We start from the raw sequence: 20,945 nt of genomic DNA on the forward strand, positions 1-20,945 counted from the left end.
CCTTAGCCAGCTCCAGTTTGTTAGTCCTCACACCAGACGACGCTCTGCACGAGTCTGTCATGACAAAAAAGTAGTTTTGAAAACATTTCATGTATCAGCTGAGAGTAAATCTGTAATAAAGTCAAAAGCAGAGACTAATTTAGCAGAGCAGAGCTGCTTCAGCACACCATAATGACTATTCTATTAATTAATTGCCTCGTCTTGTCACTTTTAAGTTGACAAAAATGCCAATCCAATCCATTGTTTGCATTTCATAGTGATTAGTTGAGGTTTTTTCATTCTAATTTGTCTTTACAAAATGAGCACTAATCTCAGCAGTACAGCATTGTGGGAGGAAAAGCCCCCCCCCCCACATAAAGGAGCATCGTCGCCGCCTCCCCGTTCCCTCTGTCGGAGCAGATACAGATCTCACTAAGACTGCTGTTTTGGAAGATCCTTCCATTATTTCACGCTCATGGCTTCCTTTATTCCATTTATGTGCTCTATTTTTTCTGCTCTTCCCCCCCGATGTAAGCTCCCTCTTGCATAATTTGATCTGCCTAACTGATAGAAGCTGTGGCTTCTTGCTCATTGTGCACATTTTATTTCATCCTGCAGTTTCTGTTGGTCCGTTGCTGCGGGGAGCTTTCGTTTGTCCGCTGTACATGCTGCCCTGTGGGCTTTCTGCCAGGGGGTAATTGGCTTTCACACCCTATATAAAATAGCTCTGCATGTGCGTGTGTGTACATACAGTATCTTCCCAGCACACACCAGCTGTTACACATACTTCCTGGCCAGACACACTGATGGAGCAACGCAGAGAAAAGCTTTGAAAAGCACTGCAAGTTTTCACTTGACAGGAATTCTTTTATCTGATGAAGGGTTCTTGCTCCTAATCTAGTCTTCTCCATATAACTGCAGCTTTTCCCTGGTCTTTACAACCAGAACAAACTTTTAGCGTATGAAGTGGAAATGCTGAAGGTACAACCAGAGCAAACAGGAAATAGTCTGCTAAAGCAGAGCAGCAATAACACAAGTAAAACAACTTTATATACATTTAGATTGTTGCTTAGTCCAGTGGTGGGGGCCATACTGTAAACCTGAGGGGTGGTGAGATGATTAATGGGGCAAATTCAGATACTCTTTACTCGCTTTGCTTGTGAAACACAGAATACTTGGACCTATGTGGGCCTCTAATAGTTATTTAAATGAAACCACGTGAGAAGTTTAGAAGTGAAGGAGCTGCTAAAGACTCATCTGAAACATGACGGGGGCCCCAACCAGGAGTGAGCCAAAAGTGATGGGAGCCTCTGTGTTTCACTAGCTTGTCATATGGTTTCTTTGTAAATTAAAATCTCAATCTGTGAAGTACCTGAATAAATGCAGTGAAGTAAAAAGCTGGCACAGATGTAGTGGAGATATAAGTACAAGTACGTAATGGTGCATCATTACAGTAAATGAACGTAGTTACCTTCAGCCACTGATTATCACAGTCAGTGTTCTTGGAAGAGGAGGATTTAACAAGCTGATGGTATAATATGACACTGAGACTCCTCACAGACACGATGTGTGGATCAGTGCTGTCGGCTGTGAGAGTGTCTCTCTCTACTGAACCACATCTGCCACGAAGCGGATTATTTACTTTCTACTTCCCTAACAGACGTGTAACATGTTTTAAACCAGTAGAAAACAGCCATGGTGAGAAACATGTTAGTGATCTTAGTGGTGCTAAAGGGACAGTATGACCACCGTGACATTGCACAACCTCTGTCCCCTCCACGTGCTGCTGTGAGGTTTGCTGTCGGCCTGTGGGACTGCTGTGGGACTGCTGTGGGACTGCTGTGGGACTGCTGTGCGACGTCACCACTATATATGCCCTTGCCTGTGGGGTAGGCCGGCTGGCTGGGGTGGGCTGAGAGGCCTGACAGGATGCTCTCTGTGTCTCACACAGGTGGGTGTTCATCTATGAAAAAGGCTACCAGTCCACAGACACGGCCGTGAGCTCCGTCTTCACCAAAATGAAAGGAGTGGGCTACACCAACGTGAATGGAAGCGAGAGAGTCTGGGATGTGGCCGACTACGTCTTCCCCCCGCAGGTGGGTTGAGGCCCTACAAGCCCGCAGGAACGTTTGATATGTGACTCCTAATTGATGGAGAGTTAGCTCCATTGTTAGGATTATAGTAAATGTGAATTTCCCCCTATGGGGGGATCAATAAAGAAAGTCTAAGTAAATGTGAGTCATGAAGTCAACTTTCACAGTCTACAAAACCAACTGTCAGAGTGAATACACATCAAGCTGAGTCAGACAAGCAGCGTCGAGACCGCTTTGCTCCCCGAAGAGACCTGGTCACCTGTCAGATCCGGACAAGGATCAAGATTTAGTCATGCTTTTAAAACATCAATGTTAGAGGGATTTTATGCCAGATCTAATCAGTGACGACACAGTACACACAGACTGAAAGTTACTGTTGGTTTGGTCATTTTTGCTCTGATGATAACGTGACTCTGTCGACATCGAGGTGTATCTGTGCGGTCCAAAAGTCTTCCATGTATCCTGCAATGAGCAAACAAGCTGCCAAAAGGGAGACTCTGCTCAAACACGTCTCTTTGTTTACCTAAAATGATGCTAAGTCCTGTTATCTGTGGGGAAGAAATAAAGAAACACAATGAAGATTGTCATGTTTGCTCTGAGGCGTGGGTGTGGGCCTTTTTAAAACCCAGAGTGGGTTGGACGCATGGGTTGGCACGATAAACCCAATGAGCAGCATGAATAAGTCCCTTTGGTTTGACGTCTCGTGCTTTGATCGGGTCATCTTTCACTCTGAAATCCACCTGGTTCTCACACAGCCATCGTTCTTCATGTTCAAATAGTTTAGTTTGAGAGAAACTTCATTAAATGGGCCACTCTTTATGTTCTGAATACAGTACGAATAAAACAACGTGTGACTTTTTGGGATGCTAAAGTTTTAGTTTGAAGGTGTTTGTGATTGGCCAGGTAGAGCTGATTCATGTTTGACAGGCTGCCTACAATAAGAACTATTCCAACTATTATGTCATTTTATGGCCCATTGCTTCTTTTCATCTTCAACCTAAGGGAGACTCATCGTTTGTGGTGATGACAAACTACATCATAACTGAGGGTCAGGAGATGGGGACGTGTCCAGAGGTAGGCCAAATGCTCCCTCCACTGTTTTTGTGTCCGTCTCTCCTCCTCCCTGACTTCCTCCTTCCCTCTCTGACTGCCATAAATAGCAAAACAAAGCACAGACTGAGTCTCATTCCAGGACTGTTTGTGTAATTGGGTAATTACGCAGCTGTTGAGCAGCAGAAAAAAGACGACATGGGCAGTAGTTTCTACAAGCTGCAAAACATCACAGTGTGTGCAAAACTTTATGTTCACAATGTCACACACTGTTTTCAAGTTTACAATGCGATGCTTTCCTCACATTTACATTCCACAGTTGTGTACACACACTCACTCCAATCTCTTGTTTACAACAGCTCCCAGGCAAGCACAACTGCAGCTCAGACGCGGACTGTGAAGGAGGGAGTTTCAAACGTACGGGACATGGTAAATCCTGACGGCCCGACAGTGGGTGACCTCAGCAGTCCTCACTGAGCAACGGTCTGTCCGTCTGTGGCCAAACAGATCAGTCCCAATCTTTGGCTTTTCATTATCTTGGTTTGTTTCACCAGAGATGAAAACTCTTCATCAAAACATCTTAAAGCCAGTGACAGGGCTATGATGGACAGGGGGGGAAGGGCATCGTGTCGGGTCACGGAGCAGTGTATTTGTAAAATGGGTTGTGGCTCTTGAGAACTGCTATAGGATGGGATCACACAGTGCAAACTGAAACACTCCAGATCTGACTCATCGCTGCGAAGGTAAACAGTCAGACGTAATTCATGCATTGCTCTAGTCCAGCACTGAGACACAAAACAGATTAAAATCAACAACCCAAGTCTTAGCAACCAAAAACATAGTGAGCATGTCCATATCACGGCTTGTTGATCGTTGAAGCGTGGAGATAAAGCCCTGCCTTCAGCAAATACACACACATACACATATATGTATGTGTGTGTATATATGTATGTGTGTGTATATATGTATATGCATATATAGAAGCAGAGATCTTACAATCACCCCTGCACATAAGAGGGAACACAAATGTTGAGCACACAGAGATGTTAAAAACAAATAACCCTTCAGACAAGAGCTGTTTTTATAGGTCCAAACATATGCAGCATCGTCGGCGAGTTCAAAGAGCAGTTACATAAATGTATTGTCCTCCATCTGTCCCAGGGTTAAACTCTGAGCCTTTCAAGTCCTCTGTGACCCACATCAACTCCAATAAGACTAATATTGGCCAAAGCTTTAGATCTGTCTGTTTCAGACCAGTCAAATTCACCTCGAGGTGCCAGTCTCTCTTCAGAGGCAGCGTGCTGTCTCCATACTTGTAGGCATTAAACATGGGGGGGGGGCCTGTAGCTAAACAGACTGGTGGGCTGCAGTGAAAGGTCAGAGTCTGCAGCTGAGCGACCCAACGCCCGCCGAGGCGCTGTCTGTGAACTCATCCAGCACATGATGAGGGTGACAGATAGCAAGAAAGCCAATCAGAGGCACAGAAAATGTCTGTTTGGATGAGGGCGAGATAAAGGAAAGAGCCATTTCAGCGCTTGCTTTGCTTCATTTTTCTATCTTGCTTTCTGCTGTCGATGCTAATTCAAGATAAGATGATTAAAGCCCACGTCCTCTGTTTCTTGCAGCCTGAAACCCATGTTGTACTTTTGCCTAATGCTTGCTCCAGTTAGAAGTTTTATCTCTAATGATGAACTCCAGTATGTTTCTACCTCAAGGACAAATGACGGGAGTCTGTGTGAAATCCACTAAGACCTGTGAAGTGTTGGCTTGGTGCCCTGTTGAGAACGATCACAACATACCAGAGTATGTGGAAACGTTGAATTCTTTATGCTACAAGCTCATGCTGACTTGCAGTGCATGTCATCATTGAATCTCTAATGATTCTGTGCCGTTAACTGGATTAGATAACTGTCTGTGTCTTTATGCTCCTCATGGTGCTGCGTTTGATGCTCGTCTCTCTTCTGTTTACTTCCATCTAGTCCTCCTCTGCTGATGTCTGCGGAGAACTACACGCTGTTCATCAAAAATTCTGTAACTTTCCCCTTATTTGGCGTCACAAGGTGATGGACCTCATTCATATCAAGTTAAATTTAGCGCAGCAGATGTTACACATCCCCAAATATAGATAGATAAATAGAAAACTTTATCCTGAGCTGAATAAAGATAAATAAAAGGACTTTCAAACATTCTTAAAGAGGAGCTGCACTGATTTTGCTCTGGGTGAGGTTGAGAAAACGAGTTAGGCTTTACATTTTAAATATGTAGCAGAAAGGTTGTGTTAAAAGCTGGGGAGTGGACTTTAAAAAGATGAGGGCAGGCAGGTAAGATCTAATGAAAGACCTGACTGAATTGTATGATGGGAAATGTAGGATCCAGGATGTTTTTGCAGCTAGTAACTAAAAGTCAGGTTATTTTAGTTTCTACTGCACTCATTTTTACTTCTCTTCTTTTTTAAACTGCCTCCCACACGGCTCCAAACTTTCTCAAAGTCTCAAATGTCACTTTAAAGGACAATGGAGGTCTTGAAATTAGTTTCTAAATCTGCATCAGTCACGCTGTAGATGAGCCTGAAGGATAAGGGAGGATTCTGTGCCTTTCATTGAGCAAAGAAGTAAATCTTAAATGGTCAGTGAACAATGTTTTTGCACTCAATGTCATCATAGATTCAATATTAAAAGAATCATAAGAACTCATGTAGACAGTGTGAGTCAGGGGTGACCTGTCATCTGTTATTTGCAAACAAGCAAATACAGTGGAAGGCAGGAAAATATCTCCATTCATCTGTGTCTCATAATGACCACTGTGTTCTCAGGAGTAACCTGGTGGAGGGGATTGATGCTGCGTACATCAGCAAATGCCTTCATGATCCAGAGGATGCTCCACTGTGCCCCATATTCAGACTGGGAGACATAGTTAAACTGTCTGGCTTCAAATTCGAAACAATAGCCAAAGTGGTAAGTCAGCTGCTTAAGATCATCTGTCACCTCTGAGTGGGGAGGAGGATTCACATTTCCCTCCATCTACCCGCGGCTGCACGTGTGTTGAATTTTGGTGCTTGCTGTCTTTTGTTTCTCGTGTGGTAACAGAGAGCTGTGTGGTGTGTTGTGTGTCCCGACAGGGAGGGGCTATTGGCATCGTGGTCGACTGGACATGTAACCTGGATGTGGATGTAAAACACTGTAAGCCAAAGTACAACTTCCACGGCCTGTATGGAAACCCTGCTGAGACCGACAAAGCCAGAGCTTCAGTGGGCTACAATTTCAGGTGTGTAAATACACCTGACTGAGCTCAGGTGGACACACTTCTACTCTTCATACTCCCAAACACAACAGTCTGGGAAACACACTAATCTGCTTGCTGCGAGTTAGATGACAAGGTTGATGCCACTGTCATGTCCGTGGGCTATGTTTCATACATAACTGGAGCCAGCAGTCACTTTTTATGGGCCGAACACAACATCCGATAAAACCCATTGTACTATTTATACTGTAGTATTAGTACAGACTGCAGATAACACAGCTAGCTGTTTCCCCCCAGACACTGAAGTTAGTCATTTCCCGTTTCATGTGAAACAAAAACCCACTCTGTTTTAATGTTGATATGAAGTCACCATGTAAAGTATTTACAGTCATTGCTCAGTTCATTTTCCATGGCCTGGTCAGGACTCAGTGTTTGCTCCTCACGCTGCCTGAAGTTTATGATGTTTACTTGCTTTCTGTAAAGCAGCTTAGCGCGGCGCCCTGAGATTTGTCTCAAACTGTCACTTATCATTGTTCAGTGTCTTCTAAGGATGGTCTGCTGTCTGTGCTCAGCCACAGCCCTTCATAGCCATCAGTGGGATATTATTCAGGAAGTGCTAATTGGCTTTAGTGGTGATGAGCATTCCTTTCTAAGAAATTTGTTTTTGTGTTTTGCTGGTTAACGTCTGAAGGCTTAAAGCCCTGATGTTTCACAGTAGTTTATTGTGTGGGAGTAATATAATCTCAAATATTGACATGTGGGAAATGCAACTATTTATCATACACAAATATATACAAATACATTCTGAGTACCATATTGTGATCACTTCCATGGCTATTTGTAGGTATGCAAAGCATTATTTGGATGGCACAGTTCAGAAGAGAACCCTTCTCAAAGTGTTTGGGATCAGGGTCGACATCATTGTGCAGTCTCTGGTGAGTAATGTAACTGAATCATTTCATTCATATGGATTTTTGAAAAGGGAATTTTGAGTCATTGGCACTCTGTCCTTCACAGGCAAGAAAATTTGATATCATCCCGACACTGACAGCTATAGGCTCTGGAGTGGGCATCTTTGGAGTGGTATGTTACAGCCTGATGAACAATAATGAATCATTCTCTGTGCCATACTTTGTATACAAGCTCATATAATTCTGATTTCAGGCGACTGTGGTATGTGACCTGGTGCTGCTCTATTTGTTACCAAAAAGAGAATTTTACAAGAACATGAAATTCAAATACACAGAGACACATGCACAGGTAAGCTCTATTTTGCATATGAACTGAGTATCTGATGACACTTCCACTGTGATGTGAGATCAGTTTGAACGCAAGATGGCAGCAGAGAGGCATTCAAGGCCACCAGTGAGCCTAGACAAACACTGTTGATGTCTGTTCTGTGTCTAACACTTATTCTGTATCCGAACATCTTTTGGATGCATTTGTGTTCTTGTGAAGGAATGCCACATGCATCAGAGCTAGAAACCACAGGAGCACACAGGAGCGGTAACTCTCCAGTAACCCTCAGATTAATACTGTGTTTATTCCCACGACATTCATGGCCAGTGCAGGAACATCTATGCTCGACACAGTACAGCCTTTTATCTGATGGAGGAATGAAATCATCTCCCATCCCACGCAGGCAGTTTCCCTTTATAACTGAATCAGGCAGAACATTTTGTATTTACAGCATGACAGCGAGTCTCTTGGTTTAGACACAAGCGTCTATTACACCCTCGAAGCAAATGCAAGACAAGTCCATGGCACTGACCAGTCCAACGTGAGTGCATGTAGAAGTCCAGACAGTAGACTCTTTTTATTCATGTACTCTGTCATGTGATGATGAGGAGAGTCATTTTCTCTTGTTAGCTGAGATGTTTTAATGGTTTCACTTGATGCTGCAGGACCCTGATTCAGAGGCAGGTAGCACAGAGACTGAGCTATCTAAAGTAAGGGATTCATACATTTCTTAGAATATACTCTTTTCTGTGCTTTCTTGTAATGGCTGACATCTTTTTTTCTCCTGTTCCTGTGCAGAAGTGATCTGGGAGCTGCCTTGAAGATGTACTGCACTGGAACCCTGCAAACAGGCCCTGAAGACAACACACGCACAAACACACTCAATGGACTCAAGAGTGGAGAGGACAGTCATGTGACATCGTTTCTTCTCAATCTTGTGCAGCACCCCCCCACCCCCACCCCCCGGTATTGTATGTAGAGCCCTTGCGTAGCTCAGCTGTATGTGTACTTTTTTGGGTGTAGCTCGGTTTGGTTTTGTTCATACTTTGGGTGTAACCTCCACCTCCTTACTGTCTGTGCAAGTGAAAGACCAGTTTCTGACACTTCAGTGCTCCTGTGTTTACACAAACCACTCATACCCTCTGTCGCTGTCATTGACAAAGCAACGTATACACACATACCGTGCGGATGTGCCACTGTCGGAGTGATTCATCCTCTGTGTGCCCCTTGTGATCGACACTTGGATTCAATAAAACATGTACTGTAATATCACTGCTTTTTGTTTTTGTCTGACAGCACAAGTGGTCTCACAGCGTACAGAAGAGATCATACAGTGTACAAAAGAATCCAGATTTACTTTTTTTATTGTTTTTGGTTATGTCTAGGTGTACAAAAGCATGCAAAAAATAGCTTCTTTGTATATATTGGTACATATTTACATAGTATGCCATGCTTCTGCTTCTGTATGAGCGGCATACAGACGCACGTAACAACACGAGGTGGACATCCAGAAACACAGGACCGGAGACAGCAGGCACATTCAGCTCACACACATCAGGATCACATAAGATACACAGCTACACAACTCACTCTCCCACAACCCCACTCCTTTGGAGAGAGTTAAGACCTGAAATCACGAGACACCCACTGATGTGAGCCACGGCTGCACAATCCAAAATAATTGCATTTAATATGGATTTGGATCAAGATCTGCATTAAAATAGTGACAGACTTGCAGGATTTTCTGCAAGGATGAATTGTGCAGCATTACAAGAGAGACATACTGTACAAGTGTCCAATAAGTTATGACCCTTTAAAATCATATATCATGTGCTGTAGAGCCACCTTTGGGCAAAGTCACATTTAGAAGGCTCGGTCTGAGTTGATATCTGTGGATGCACGTTGCATTCAAGAACTATAACTGGTGCGTTCACAAAGACTAAACAACTACCCAATTTTGTGAAGAGTGGCAAAATTTTGCAGGAGGGGTAGAAATCTGTGGGGTGGATGTAGCTGTGGCCTATTTGAGCAGAGTGACAAACTTTGGACAAAGGAATCAGGAAAAAAAGAATGTTAAAGGCTTTCTAAGTCATCTTGATAACATAATCTGCACCACTTCCTTAGCCCACTGCCTGATTTTCTATCAAAGGGAAACACTTTTGCAGAGGTGATGATTAATATAAAAAAGGAAAGCTGTTCATTTAAGCTGCTCCTGTGCTCATATGATTGGGTTTACAGTGTTTTAGCATTCAGCAGTGAAATCCTGGAGTCCCTTGTCCCAGTTATACAACGTTCAGAATCATATGGACGTGCACGACGAAAACAACTGTTCAAAATCTATGTTGTTACTGCAGCTGTTACAGCATTCTGACACAGACAGGAGAAGAAGTTACTGGAAAACTGTTTCAAGCTTGATTTGTAAAAATTCTTAAAAACCAAGTAGCTTTGCTGTGACATGCAGATCGATATCAAAGAGCAGAAGCACAGGGGTCTGTGAGGGCACACGATACACAGCAAATATGGTCTTTTACAGGCGAAGCACACAGTTTCTTCCTCTTCATCAGAAACTACACAATGTTAAATGGCTGGCAGGTACCAGCAGTGTCATATGCAATCACAATAACTTTATTATAAATGTGTAAGTGGGAAAGTGCAAATATTTAAACAGAAGCAGTATTTAAGTCTTGTCAGCGACTAAACTCCACATGAAAGGATGAGAGGCCTGCTCTGACAGCAGGGCAACCAGCCAATAGTGCACCACTGATGAAGATGACAACAATACTGCACCTCTGACGACGACACAGGTCCGTTCAAACACACAGATGTAAAGCTGATTAAAAAAAAGACATTCTCATCAGTGTTTCAGTGTTTTTAAGCAAATAAAACAGAACATAATTTCATACTTTTTGGTTCAAACAGCCCTTCATTGAAGGTTACCCTGCAAACAGAACTCAGTACCTTCTCTCATCCTCAGCAGAGAGAAGGAACAAATAAACAAATAAATAAATGACCACAACCCTTAACTTCAAACTGCATGTACAACATTTCAGACAACTAGACATTAAGATATTCATATATCCTCTACAAGTAGTTCTTTTACTGCACAATGACATATAAAGATATAAAGCTTTACATTCTCCTGCACCCACGTGATAATGAAGTTGACAGTCTAATGTCAACAGCATTCATGATGTTTATGCATAAGGTCGCTGCCTCAGAACACAAATCCCCAAACATGGAGGCTCAGTAACAGTATGTGAAAAGCTTTCCCATTCAGATTGGACCAATCCCTCTCTAGTCGCTGCGCTTCACTTAGCATCCCTCACTGGAGGATACTGAGGGGAAGATTAATGGAGGAAATGCAAAGCGCCGCGCTCCCCGTCTCTAATCAGCCACACTGGGGACGGCGCTGGAGGGGATGGGGAAGTGCTGTTGTTGCTGTTGGCAGCCTGGGCTTAATGGTGACATAGACATGCTCCTTCTCACTGAGGTGAAGTGATCAGAGTCAAACCTGGGTGTCTCTCACAGAGTGACACGCCAGGCCAGCGGAAGAGGAGGGCGGTTATAAACAGAGGCAGAGCTGCTGTGGAGGCACGAATGTTCTCACTGATTTTAGAGACAAAACAACCCACACATGTGGCTTTTTATAATGTTTGCCAGCCGCCCTGTGTGGCAGAACAGAGGAATCAAACCACCACAAAAATCACATTTTCTTTTTTCATTCATCCGTGATCCCAGTGTTAGTGGGCTCACAGGGTTAACACTCCCACTCACTAGCTCTGCAAACTGCTAACTGGAACAAAAGGTCAGCCAAGAGAACTAGTTGGGGACCGTCTGAAAATTACTGGGGTGTTAAATCCTTTAGGATCCTTGCATGTCCCTTCCCAGTGTTATCAAATGTTATGTGAACCCTTCTTCTTGACTAAGAAGGAAAAAAAACTACAACATGGTTCCCCCATTATCTCAAAATATGGCAGTGGGTGGATTTAACTCATTTAACTATTACTCACTAAAAGGGCAAAGCATAAAAAATGAGGTGCAGTAATCATTTTAAATCTCATTTGTATTTAACAAACATGCCTTGAATATATCTATAAAATATATTCATGTATGGAATCATAATTTTCACAATATCCACCAGTGAGTAAACAAGTGACATTTCCAACATAACAGAAGGCTGAACTAGAATAATAATAATAATGATAATACAGGCTGATTTTATCAGACACATTTGACTTATTTTGACTTTTTGTTACGATGCAGAAGAAAGTGAAGGAGACAATGACATCTGTCAGGGATAACACTGGTTAAAATAAATCCCTGAAACAGTGACAGGATTGTGGCAAAGCACCCACTGAGCGAACCAGAACCATCGTTTGTGACTATTTGATTCCCCTTTTTTAGGAATCCTGCAAGGGACTGCAGAAATATGAATTAGGGATGTTAAAAAATAAAAAGGCCCTTCTCTACTCACTCTACTAAAGTTAGAGTAAGCTCTGCCCAGCAAAAAGGGAAACATAATCCTCCACCCTAATAACATGGTCACGGCCCCTTAGCCTGCATAACTAGAGAGGATTCAGTTCCTTCTCCTCCATGTTGAACTTGGACAGTGAGATTATTCATGTCTTTAAATCAGCTCTGCATCCAAAAATGTTGGAGCATATACATTTAAACTTGGATGGGGAATTATTTTAAGTACAGGCAACCAGAGTCTGTTCTTCAGTCTCTTCACACTCACCATTAAACAGGCGTCACATTTTCATCAAATCAAACAGGAGGGGATTACACGGAGGGGAGAGGCCACGTCAGAGAACAGAAATCATCAAACAAACAACACACACAAAAGGAGGAGAGGAAAATAATTACACATCCCACAGCCTTTGGAACGTGTCCATAGTGACACGTGAAAAGTTCATCCGGCCGGGCCCAAGGGCTGTGAAGGCAGCACAGGGAGGACTCGGACCTTTACCGAAGCAAAAGCTACTGATGGCACAGACACGAGGACAGGACTGAGAGATGACAACACCGACGACACCTCAAGACATCTATGTACAGAAACCAAAAGCCCTGTGGTTCACTGAAGAGACGGTCTAGTGCCATTTACATGCTGTTTGTTGAAGAGGGTTTGTTTTCCCTTCGTCAGGCTGGCAGTGAGTGTGACAGGTGGCTATAGACAGTCTGACGATGAGGCCTAACTATTCACCATGCAGACGGATAAAAAAAAATAATAATCAGACTTTGTCCCACGTTGCCAGCTGACAAACGTGTTCTCGTCTTTCTCCCACAACAATAACTGGAGCTGTTAATGATCCAGAAGTTCAGCAGAGCTCCTCTTCTTATCAGTTCACTGATGCCAGTCATAACAGTAAGTGGCTGAGCAGTTAAGACAAGCGCTGTAGACCGAACTTAGCGCCCAGAGTCCCCACAGCGGAGGAGGAGGAGGAGGAGGAGGAGGAGGAGGAGGAGGAAAATGGAGTGAGAAAGGATATTAAAAGGCAGAAAGCAGAAACGAAAGCAGTAAAGTCTGAGCATACAAGTGCCAAAACAAGCCATATATCAGACTGAAAAGCTTGAGTCTCCTCAGTGTACAGAAGGCGGTGTGTCACTGCTGTGAAAGAGGAGTGTGGATGGAGGGATGAGCGCACAGTGGTTCAAGCAAAGAGATGTAAAGAGGATGGAGCTGAATACAGAGCTGACGGGAGCTTCGTTAGGACTCAGGAGGGCTCGTCCTCATGCAGGTCCTCCAGCTCTCCTTCTCTGGGTCCATCTCCTGTGCTGCTCTTTCTGAAGGAAGGAATAACAGAGACACAGAGACAGAGAGCAGTCAGCAGGAGCTCTTCTGTACAGGATCTCAAGCTGGACTACCGCAGTGAGGACTGACAGCGAAATGAATGCTGAGAACACAAAAAATGTCGCATCGATACAACACAGCATAGAACGACAGCAGCGGGGGGGATGGTGAAACTCTAAGATGGCAGCTGGGGACAACTGGGGCTCCCTCACTTCTCCTGATGGAGGTGAGTGAGGGCTGAGGAGTCTAAGATGATGATGGGCGCTGCGGCTGGTAGATGCTGGACAGACAGCGTGTCAGACTGTAATGGACGATGTGTTACCTGAGTGAGGGGTGAAGTTTTAAAGAGGGCCGGAAGGGCCACGAGTCCCTGCAGCAAAGTGGGAGAAAAGATGGAGAAGTCACAGGTGAGAGGGCAAAGGGTCACCTCGGGGAGTCAAAGAAAGGTGGAGGCACACTTTAGCCCGTCAACATGGAGGAGCTGTGTGTAGCTTCGACATCAGAGGACCGATCCAGAGTAGCAGTCAGCAGGAGTGTTTATGTACTACAGACCCTAAGTTACTGTGTCTTTCTACTTCATACCAATAAACATTTGCTCAAAGTCCTCTGTGACCCTGAACAGACTTGGAAAATAGTCTGGGAAAATAACCCTGGTGATGTCACGGTGATGTCACGGTGATGTCATCAGAGTTATCTCAGCTTGAATTTGAAAACCCACGTTACACTCTGAAAACGGGTTCTTTGAATCAAACATGCATCACGAGGCAATGGAAGTCTAAGTAAAGATTTTCTCAAAGTGCATTATGGGAAATGTAGGATCCAGGCACTGAAAGACAGGATGTCTCTCCCTCTACTGTTCTGATCGACACAATTCCTTTAAAAATGTGTCTCTTTCTGGAAATGCTACTAAATCAACCATTTAAATGCTAATTCTCTATATCAATCACATCCTTACTTTACTACTGTTAGTAATACGTAGAAAGAAATACGTAGTTTTCTTCACTTTGCTTTGAAGGAAGTTTCTTCATGTAGCTGATTATCTGTTACTATCAGACATTTAGTCAGCAGCAGTTGGGTTTTTAAGCTCTCAGAGGATGTCCATGTTAGTTTATTAGTATTGTGCCAAAATGACAGTGGTTAAAGCAGATGGTGAAACGCTACATGTGAGCCATGAGGTTATGGTTTATTGTCGTCCCATTAATCAAGCAGGTTTATTATTCGTAACAATAGGAGGCTCAATAATCAGAGACACATTCAGGGCTTCATGGTACTGTAAGCCTCACTGTAGGTGCACACAGCCTTGGTTTTTCCTTGTTCAGCAGGGGGCAGTATTGTTTTAAACTGCCTATATGTCTTCTGAAAACAACTTTCCCTTAGCAGCTCTCTGACTGCCTCGAGTGTAACAGGAGAAACAATCTAATAAAACCCTCACAGTAGAGGATTAGAGTCTCCTCCACATTCAGCACTACAGAGGTCCATCATCATGACAAAGTCTGCTGGACACATAACATAGATTACTGTGACCCAGGGCCATCCGCAGAGCAGCAGGGAACCGCTAAAGATGCTTTAATCTGCCCTCGACTGCACTGTGTATGTTGAAATTGGACGATGGGATTAGACCATTGGCCATTTCCTCTGTGGTGCTTTCAATCCGAGCCACAGAAAATCCAAGGTCAGCCTGAGGCACTGGTGGACCTCTATCTTTCACTGTCACCCTGAATCCTCCTACCCTTGAAAGCTGAAAGCAACACACAAAGAAACACTTATAAAAGCTGAAAGAATGAATTATGGTGCTATGGCAACCTAAAGCAGCAGCCTCTGCTGCAGGAGTGAATGCTGGTTAAACTGACACAGCAGAAAGAGGAGACAGGTGTGAAGCACCCATCTATATCAGGATCTCAAGCAATCTCTGCAGTAAGAATGAGTCTGTGTGGTTTTATTTGTGCTTTCTGACCTCGTGGATGAGATATATAAGTGTTAGGTGTACAGGGGAGACCAGGACATGGGTGACTGGCTATGTGTGCTTACATGAGCAGGCTGCCAGGTGCAGACATGGACCTCTCCTCTCTCCTGCTCGGACACTCGAAGGGGTTACTGAAGGAGCGCTTCCTCAGCATGGCTCTTACCAAGATCTGAAAGAGCCACAAACACAGGACAGTAAACAGCAGCAGGTCTCTTTCCTGGGTCTGTGGTTCTGCACAGAGTGGATGCATGTCTGAGCCAAATCACCAGAATATCTGGGGGAGAGATCATCATGTTGTTATTGGACCACAAACATATCGTGGTGGAACACTAGTTTTAAGGTGAACGCAGCTCATACATGCTGATGTTATCATCCGGACTGGGAGGGCTTCTCTGCTCTAATGGTGTTTAATATGTGCTAATGTGTTTTGAATAGAAATAGTTTTTAGTGTGCTTTTACCCTGTGCTGTCCATTAATAGTTTAGGACCCACTCACTTCTTGTCTTGCTACCTGCAGAGGCTAACTGCTAAACCGATGTCCAGGAAGGGTGCAGTAAAAAAGGTTTTCGTTGTGATTGTGAAATCCCACCTGCTTCCTGAGTGGTTTCCAGACGGGACACCAGTCTACAGGGTGCTGCGTCTAATCTTGGTAACTTAGAACTGCTGTTTAAGCCTTCTAAGAAAACGCATCCTAATTTTTGTCAAGGATCTATCGCCTTAATAATTTCATATGTGCCCTTAATGAGGCGCCTCCGCTACCATAATGTGAGCTTGATTCATGCAACAGTAGAGCATTTATTGAGGCAGATGGTGCAGAATCTGGTTTCCCCCATTCATTGTTGTTCCCTCGCAGTGGGTGTTATGATTCATGTCAGTTAACATCACTGATTGGTCGACTGGTTGAAATGGTGACAACCAAATGAAACATGTTAAGTAGAGGAGTACACACTACTCAAACCGGGTATTAAAAGGATTTTTGGATTTCAGACTTGATGATAGGAGGCAACCTTTCCTCCATGAAGGAGAACACAGCTAATGTGTCCTCAGTTGTTAAGGAGCAGCTCCCTTTAGGGCTTCATCTCTTCAGGAGAGGAAGCATCGACTTCAGAGATGACAATAGATGTCGGTGAATGGAGGAGAGTCAGGGCTCCTTACCACGGCAGAGAGGCTGGGGACAAACTTGACTGAGTTCTGGATGTCCTCCTCGGTCACCTCCACCACAGAGCAGTGCTCCTCCTCCAGAGGCAAGGGGTCAGTGCCTCCCTGAGTCACCCACTGGTCCGTCTACACACACACACACACACACACACACACACACACACACACACACACACACACGCACACACACACACACACACACACACACACACACACACAATTTAAAATATTCCAAAGGGGGACTGCAGTTTTACTCATGATTTAGCCCTTATTCTGCCTGGCATGCATAGTTTACATTATTGCAACATTTTCTATAGCAAAACACACTGTTTATATTCATACATGTGCATTTTCTACCAACCAGGTAGCCATTTTATATTATATTATGCATATATTCATATTGTTATGCTACAACAACTAATTAACTGCAAAGACTTCAGAGTTTCTTGAGACAGGTAATCATAGTACTTCATGGCTGCTCACAAAGATTTAAAGCATGAGGATCACAATATTTTACATTTGTTTGTTCTCTTCCCCTGCCTGTCGTCTCGTTACCTTGATCTCAGGGATGGTGATCCTGGTGTCTGGGTTTTTGTCCAACATCCGCAAAATCAGTGTCCGCAGTTCCTCACTGATCTTTGCTCTGCAAGAAACAGAAGGTAAAGTTTTGGGATGTTTTTGGTCAAATATCTTTGGTTAGCTTTAGGTCAACCTCCACGCTCTCAGTTCAGAGTGATCACTTAAAGGGCCCCCGCAGATAACGGTCCCTTCAAATGGTTAATCTAGCCTATTTAATGATGATAGTATTTCAAACAGTGTGTGGGAAATGTCTTCTATAACTACTACTTCTTTCTGCACTCATTATTTGACTCGTGAGTAAAAGTTTAGGACAATTTTAAGCATTTTTAAAACATTTTTTACATATCAGAATTCAGGCCAATTGGACACATCTGATGATTAAATATCAGGGTACATTAGATCCTTTTCAGTGGTAACCTTTTACCATGTGCCACATTGGCTGATGGTGGTGACACCAAAGTGAAACTGATCTTTTAATAAAGCTTAACCTTTAATGATGGCTGTACAGATCAGTAAATATATTAAAATCCTTGTCAAAACACATCCTTGAGTCAATACAATTGGCTATTTGCTGAAGTAAAGCAGGCAGCAGGATATGTACCTATTGTGTTCACTGGAAACAAGAAAAAACTCACAGCACAAGTACTAACTTGCTCAGCATTGAGAGAACATAAATAAACTAAAACAGAGAAGCTCAGCTAACTAATAAAAACATAGAAATTCATCATAATTCATTCATTCATTAAGAAGAAGTTAGGTGAAACTGACGGAGAAACAGTTGAAATAGCAGAAAGTAAGTGATAAACAGTGAGCTGGGTAACTGTAATGAGTTAACAGCTGAGATAATTAGCTAAGAATAATGGACGAACCAGCTGAACGTGATAAACAGTTAAAACAGTTAGCTAAAACCAACAGATAAACTGTTGAAGTAGTAAGAATAATAAAAGTTAGAGCAGCTACACACTTCATTCAGGGTATTAATCAACTTTCTAATTCCACTGAAACCTTTCAAAATATTCATTCTTTGTTTGAACCTTAATAATGGAAGTCAATTGGAAAACCATTCAAACCCACTCTTTCCACATTATTCAACATAGAAACTTAACATAGAAGACATTCAGCTCAATTAGGAGCTGGTTGCTTGTATTAACATTCTTTCATACTCTCCAAAATATCCAACATTTTGCTCCTTTCAGCACAAATTAAGGTACAAACTAAATTTAAACCTTAAGATGTTCAACATCCTCTATACAATCAGTTTTATTCACCTTTGCTACTTCTCCTTCTGCTACAACTGCTTCTTCATACAAAGTTGAGCAATGTAGTTAAGTGTCAGTCATAAATAAAGGCCATAGTTTACATTCTTCATCCCTTTCCCACTTTTCCAACTCTTCCTACATACATTGTGGATATCATTCACCTTTTGAATCATGTTAAAACTATTCAAAATGCTCTTTTTCAACTATCATCTGCTGGTTCACAATGCATTCACACTTTGACATGTTCCACCTTTCATATTTTTGAGCAGTATTCAACTTTTCAATCCCATTCATCAGTCGATCACTACCAGACTCTTCCTGGCTTCCACTCTCATTCTCTCTATGAATTTTCAGTGTTATTCACACAAGAAGACCTCCATGTTTTTCTTGAACCTTTAAGGCAAAAGGAAGATGGGGGGGGGGCATCGATGTTTCACCGCTTGTTTTGGTCACATGCAGGTGACATATACTGCCTACTGCCACTTGCTGCTCAGCCAAGCTATTCACATTTGTGTATGTGCCATTTGTTAGTGGAAAAAAAGAAAAGAAAATGGTTTTGCGACTGAGATGCAGATGATAAGATAGCAAACAGAGAAGGCGGCTGTGGCCTGGAGGTGGCTGGAGCATCACTGCTGTCTCTTTTAATAAAAAAGGAGGAGAGGGAAGGATGCAGCAGATGGACTTACGTTTCTGGGAAATCCACAGGCTTGGTCCTTATCTTATTGTGCAAAGCCAATATGTACTCGTCAATAAAAGGGCACTGCAGGTGGAGCAGGGGGAAGACAGCGAAGAACACAAGAACGGTTACTACTGTGGATTCTTTGAGACAACCTAGACAATAACAACATCAGTAATCAGCTTCTAATACTCAGTAAATCAGCTGCCGAATCAAACATAAAAACTGTTGATTAATAGCGTTGCTGCCGGGGGCTGTTAACAAGCCTTGGAGTCAGTGAAATGAGCACTTATCCCAGCCTTCCCTGTTGCTGACAAGCGACTGAGATAGAAAAGGAGCAGACTTGCCTTCCCAAAGACGAAACAGTAGAGAGTAACTCCCATGGCCCACACGTCCAGTGCCTTTAAGAAAGTTGACATTAATGCGACATAATGGCAAACAGACAGTCAGAAACACGCTGCAGCATTCCAAACACCTACTTGCACAAACAAACGCAGTGACCTAAATCAGTGCAGACTGCCTACAGGGATTTATGGCATATTTTCAAGTTATTTTTCGGGGACGTCTACTGTCAGATACCTTGGAGATGGATGAGTGTTATCAGGTTGCAGAGGCCCTGCAGCTATCCATCAGGTGCTTTGTCTTGCTCTCAGGTTCTCTGTCCCTGAATGAGTGGCTCTCCTACAAATCAATTTCTACTCCTTGATAGATATGAAATGATAAAATGGACCCTGTGAGCCTGCGTAATTGATCTGAATGCCCACAACATCTGTTATCAGACACAGTGCCCTGTGACTAATATGTTCTAATGGCCTGATGCACTACTGGGACGGAGAGCTGAGGGGGTTTAAGTGATATATGAGTGTCAGATATTCTATTTGCTGAAAGCTCTCTGGAAGATGATTTTAACAAATCAAAATCAGGACAAATATGAGACTAATTAGAGAAAAAAAGGTGCCAGTAGAGTCGCATACATGTCTTGAAATCTTGAGGAACAACAGAGCACAGGCTCTCACATCCTCTGTGTGTGCAATCAGATATTCTACTCTCTCTTTCATGGACATTCAAATCCATCAGTCTACCATTGATTGATGACCACAGATGGAGGGAACATGACCTCTTCCGGTAAAGCTGGATAAGAATAGGATGTGTTGGTTGAGACCTGAGCTGGAAAGGGAGGCTTCTTGGTTCTTAATTGTTTGTAAACCAGCAGGTGATTCACAGGCTTCAACAGATCTTTCATAGAGCAAGGATTAGGCAGGAAACTGCATCAGTTGTAGAGGTAGGAGGCAATCGATCAGTGGCAGGTCATGCTTGACAAACACCACAGTACAGAAACAGTCTGATGATGTGAAACATTCCCAAATCAATACCGTGTACTGTATGTGACACCAACAGTCTTTTTACATTCCTTGGTTCTGGTAATGGTGCTGTTCTCAGCTGTATTACTGGCTACTACCTCCTGACACACAGGGGAAGAGACTGACAGTGACCATTTGCTCCTTGGATTGGCAGCCTGAGAACTCATTTTGTTTTAATGGTTCTCATTTTAAAATCATGAGGTTAAGCCTTAAGCCTGCAGCTGCTGTGACCACAGGAGTTTAAACTCAGGCACACTCACTGAATAGCAGACTAGCAGAGATGAAGCACTTCACATTTATGTATGAATGAAGAGCGAGCTCACTTTTCCACTGAAGCTCTTCCGCGTGTCTGAAAGGGTCTCCGGTGCCATGAACGCAGGAGTGCCAGCAGTGCTGGACAGCAGAGCGTCGTTGCCCTCAAACTGGTTACTGACCCCAAAATCGGCTATCTTTATGTGGCTGTCGTCCCCCAGTAACAAGTTGGAGGGCTTGATGTCCCGGTGGACAATCTTCTGGTAGTGCACTGAGGATAAGAAAGGACATACATGGTCAGATTTT

At 43.3% G+C, this 20,945-nt stretch overlaps 2 protein-coding genes across 6 annotated transcripts in view; one reads left to right on the forward strand and one right to left on the reverse strand.

Annotated features, from left to right (window-relative positions):
• The window catches only part of p2rx1 (purinergic receptor P2X, ligand-gated ion channel, 1), a 10,703-nt gene extending 1,830 nt beyond the window's left edge, over positions 1–8,873 (forward strand). The window contains exons 2-14 of one of the 5 annotated variants that reach the window (XM_070843201.1): positions 1,931–2,075; positions 3,075–3,146; positions 3,482–3,551; positions 4,838–4,925; positions 5,102–5,182; positions 5,935–6,076; positions 6,241–6,386; positions 7,207–7,297; positions 7,380–7,445; positions 7,527–7,622; positions 8,053–8,142; positions 8,267–8,311; positions 8,400–8,873. In XM_070843201.1, the coding sequence (XP_070699302.1) occupies positions 1,931–2,075; positions 3,075–3,146; positions 3,482–3,551; positions 4,838–4,925; positions 5,102–5,182; positions 5,935–6,076; positions 6,241–6,386; positions 7,207–7,297; positions 7,380–7,445; positions 7,527–7,622; positions 8,053–8,142; positions 8,267–8,311; positions 8,400–8,405 (1,138 nt within the window). In that variant the 3' untranslated portion in view covers positions 8,406–8,873. Of the gene's footprint in view, positions 1–1,930; positions 2,076–3,074; positions 3,147–3,481; positions 3,552–4,837; positions 4,926–5,101; positions 5,183–5,934; positions 6,077–6,240; positions 6,387–7,206; positions 7,298–7,379; positions 7,446–7,526; positions 7,623–8,052; positions 8,205–8,266; positions 8,312–8,399 lie in introns of those variants that run through there. The other 4 variants (XM_070843203.1, XM_070843200.1, XM_070843202.1 and 1 more) reach the window with 4 other exon arrangements.
• A 4,251-nt stretch (positions 8,874–13,124) lies between these two features.
• The window catches only part of camkk1a (calcium/calmodulin-dependent protein kinase kinase 1, alpha a), a 28,615-nt gene continuing 20,794 nt past the window's right edge, over positions 13,125–20,945 (reverse strand). The window contains exons 9-15 of the mRNA XM_070843534.1: positions 20,711–20,910; positions 19,374–19,427; positions 19,037–19,110; positions 17,068–17,155; positions 16,510–16,638; positions 15,421–15,524; positions 13,125–13,385 (exon numbers count right to left, since the gene is read on the reverse strand). Of these exons, the coding sequence (XP_070699635.1) occupies positions 13,316–13,385; positions 15,421–15,524; positions 16,510–16,638; positions 17,068–17,155; positions 19,037–19,110; positions 19,374–19,427; positions 20,711–20,910 (719 nt within the window). The 3' untranslated portion in view covers positions 13,125–13,315. The remainder of the gene's footprint in view (positions 13,386–15,420; positions 15,525–16,509; positions 16,639–17,067; positions 17,156–19,036; positions 19,111–19,373; positions 19,428–20,710; positions 20,911–20,945) is intronic.

The sequence above is a fragment of the Pempheris klunzingeri genome, chromosome 14 (genome assembly GCF_042242105.1).
Source record: "Pempheris klunzingeri isolate RE-2024b chromosome 14, fPemKlu1.hap1, whole genome shotgun sequence".
Classification (NCBI taxonomy): domain Eukaryota; kingdom Metazoa; phylum Chordata; class Actinopteri; order Acropomatiformes; family Pempheridae; genus Pempheris; species Pempheris klunzingeri.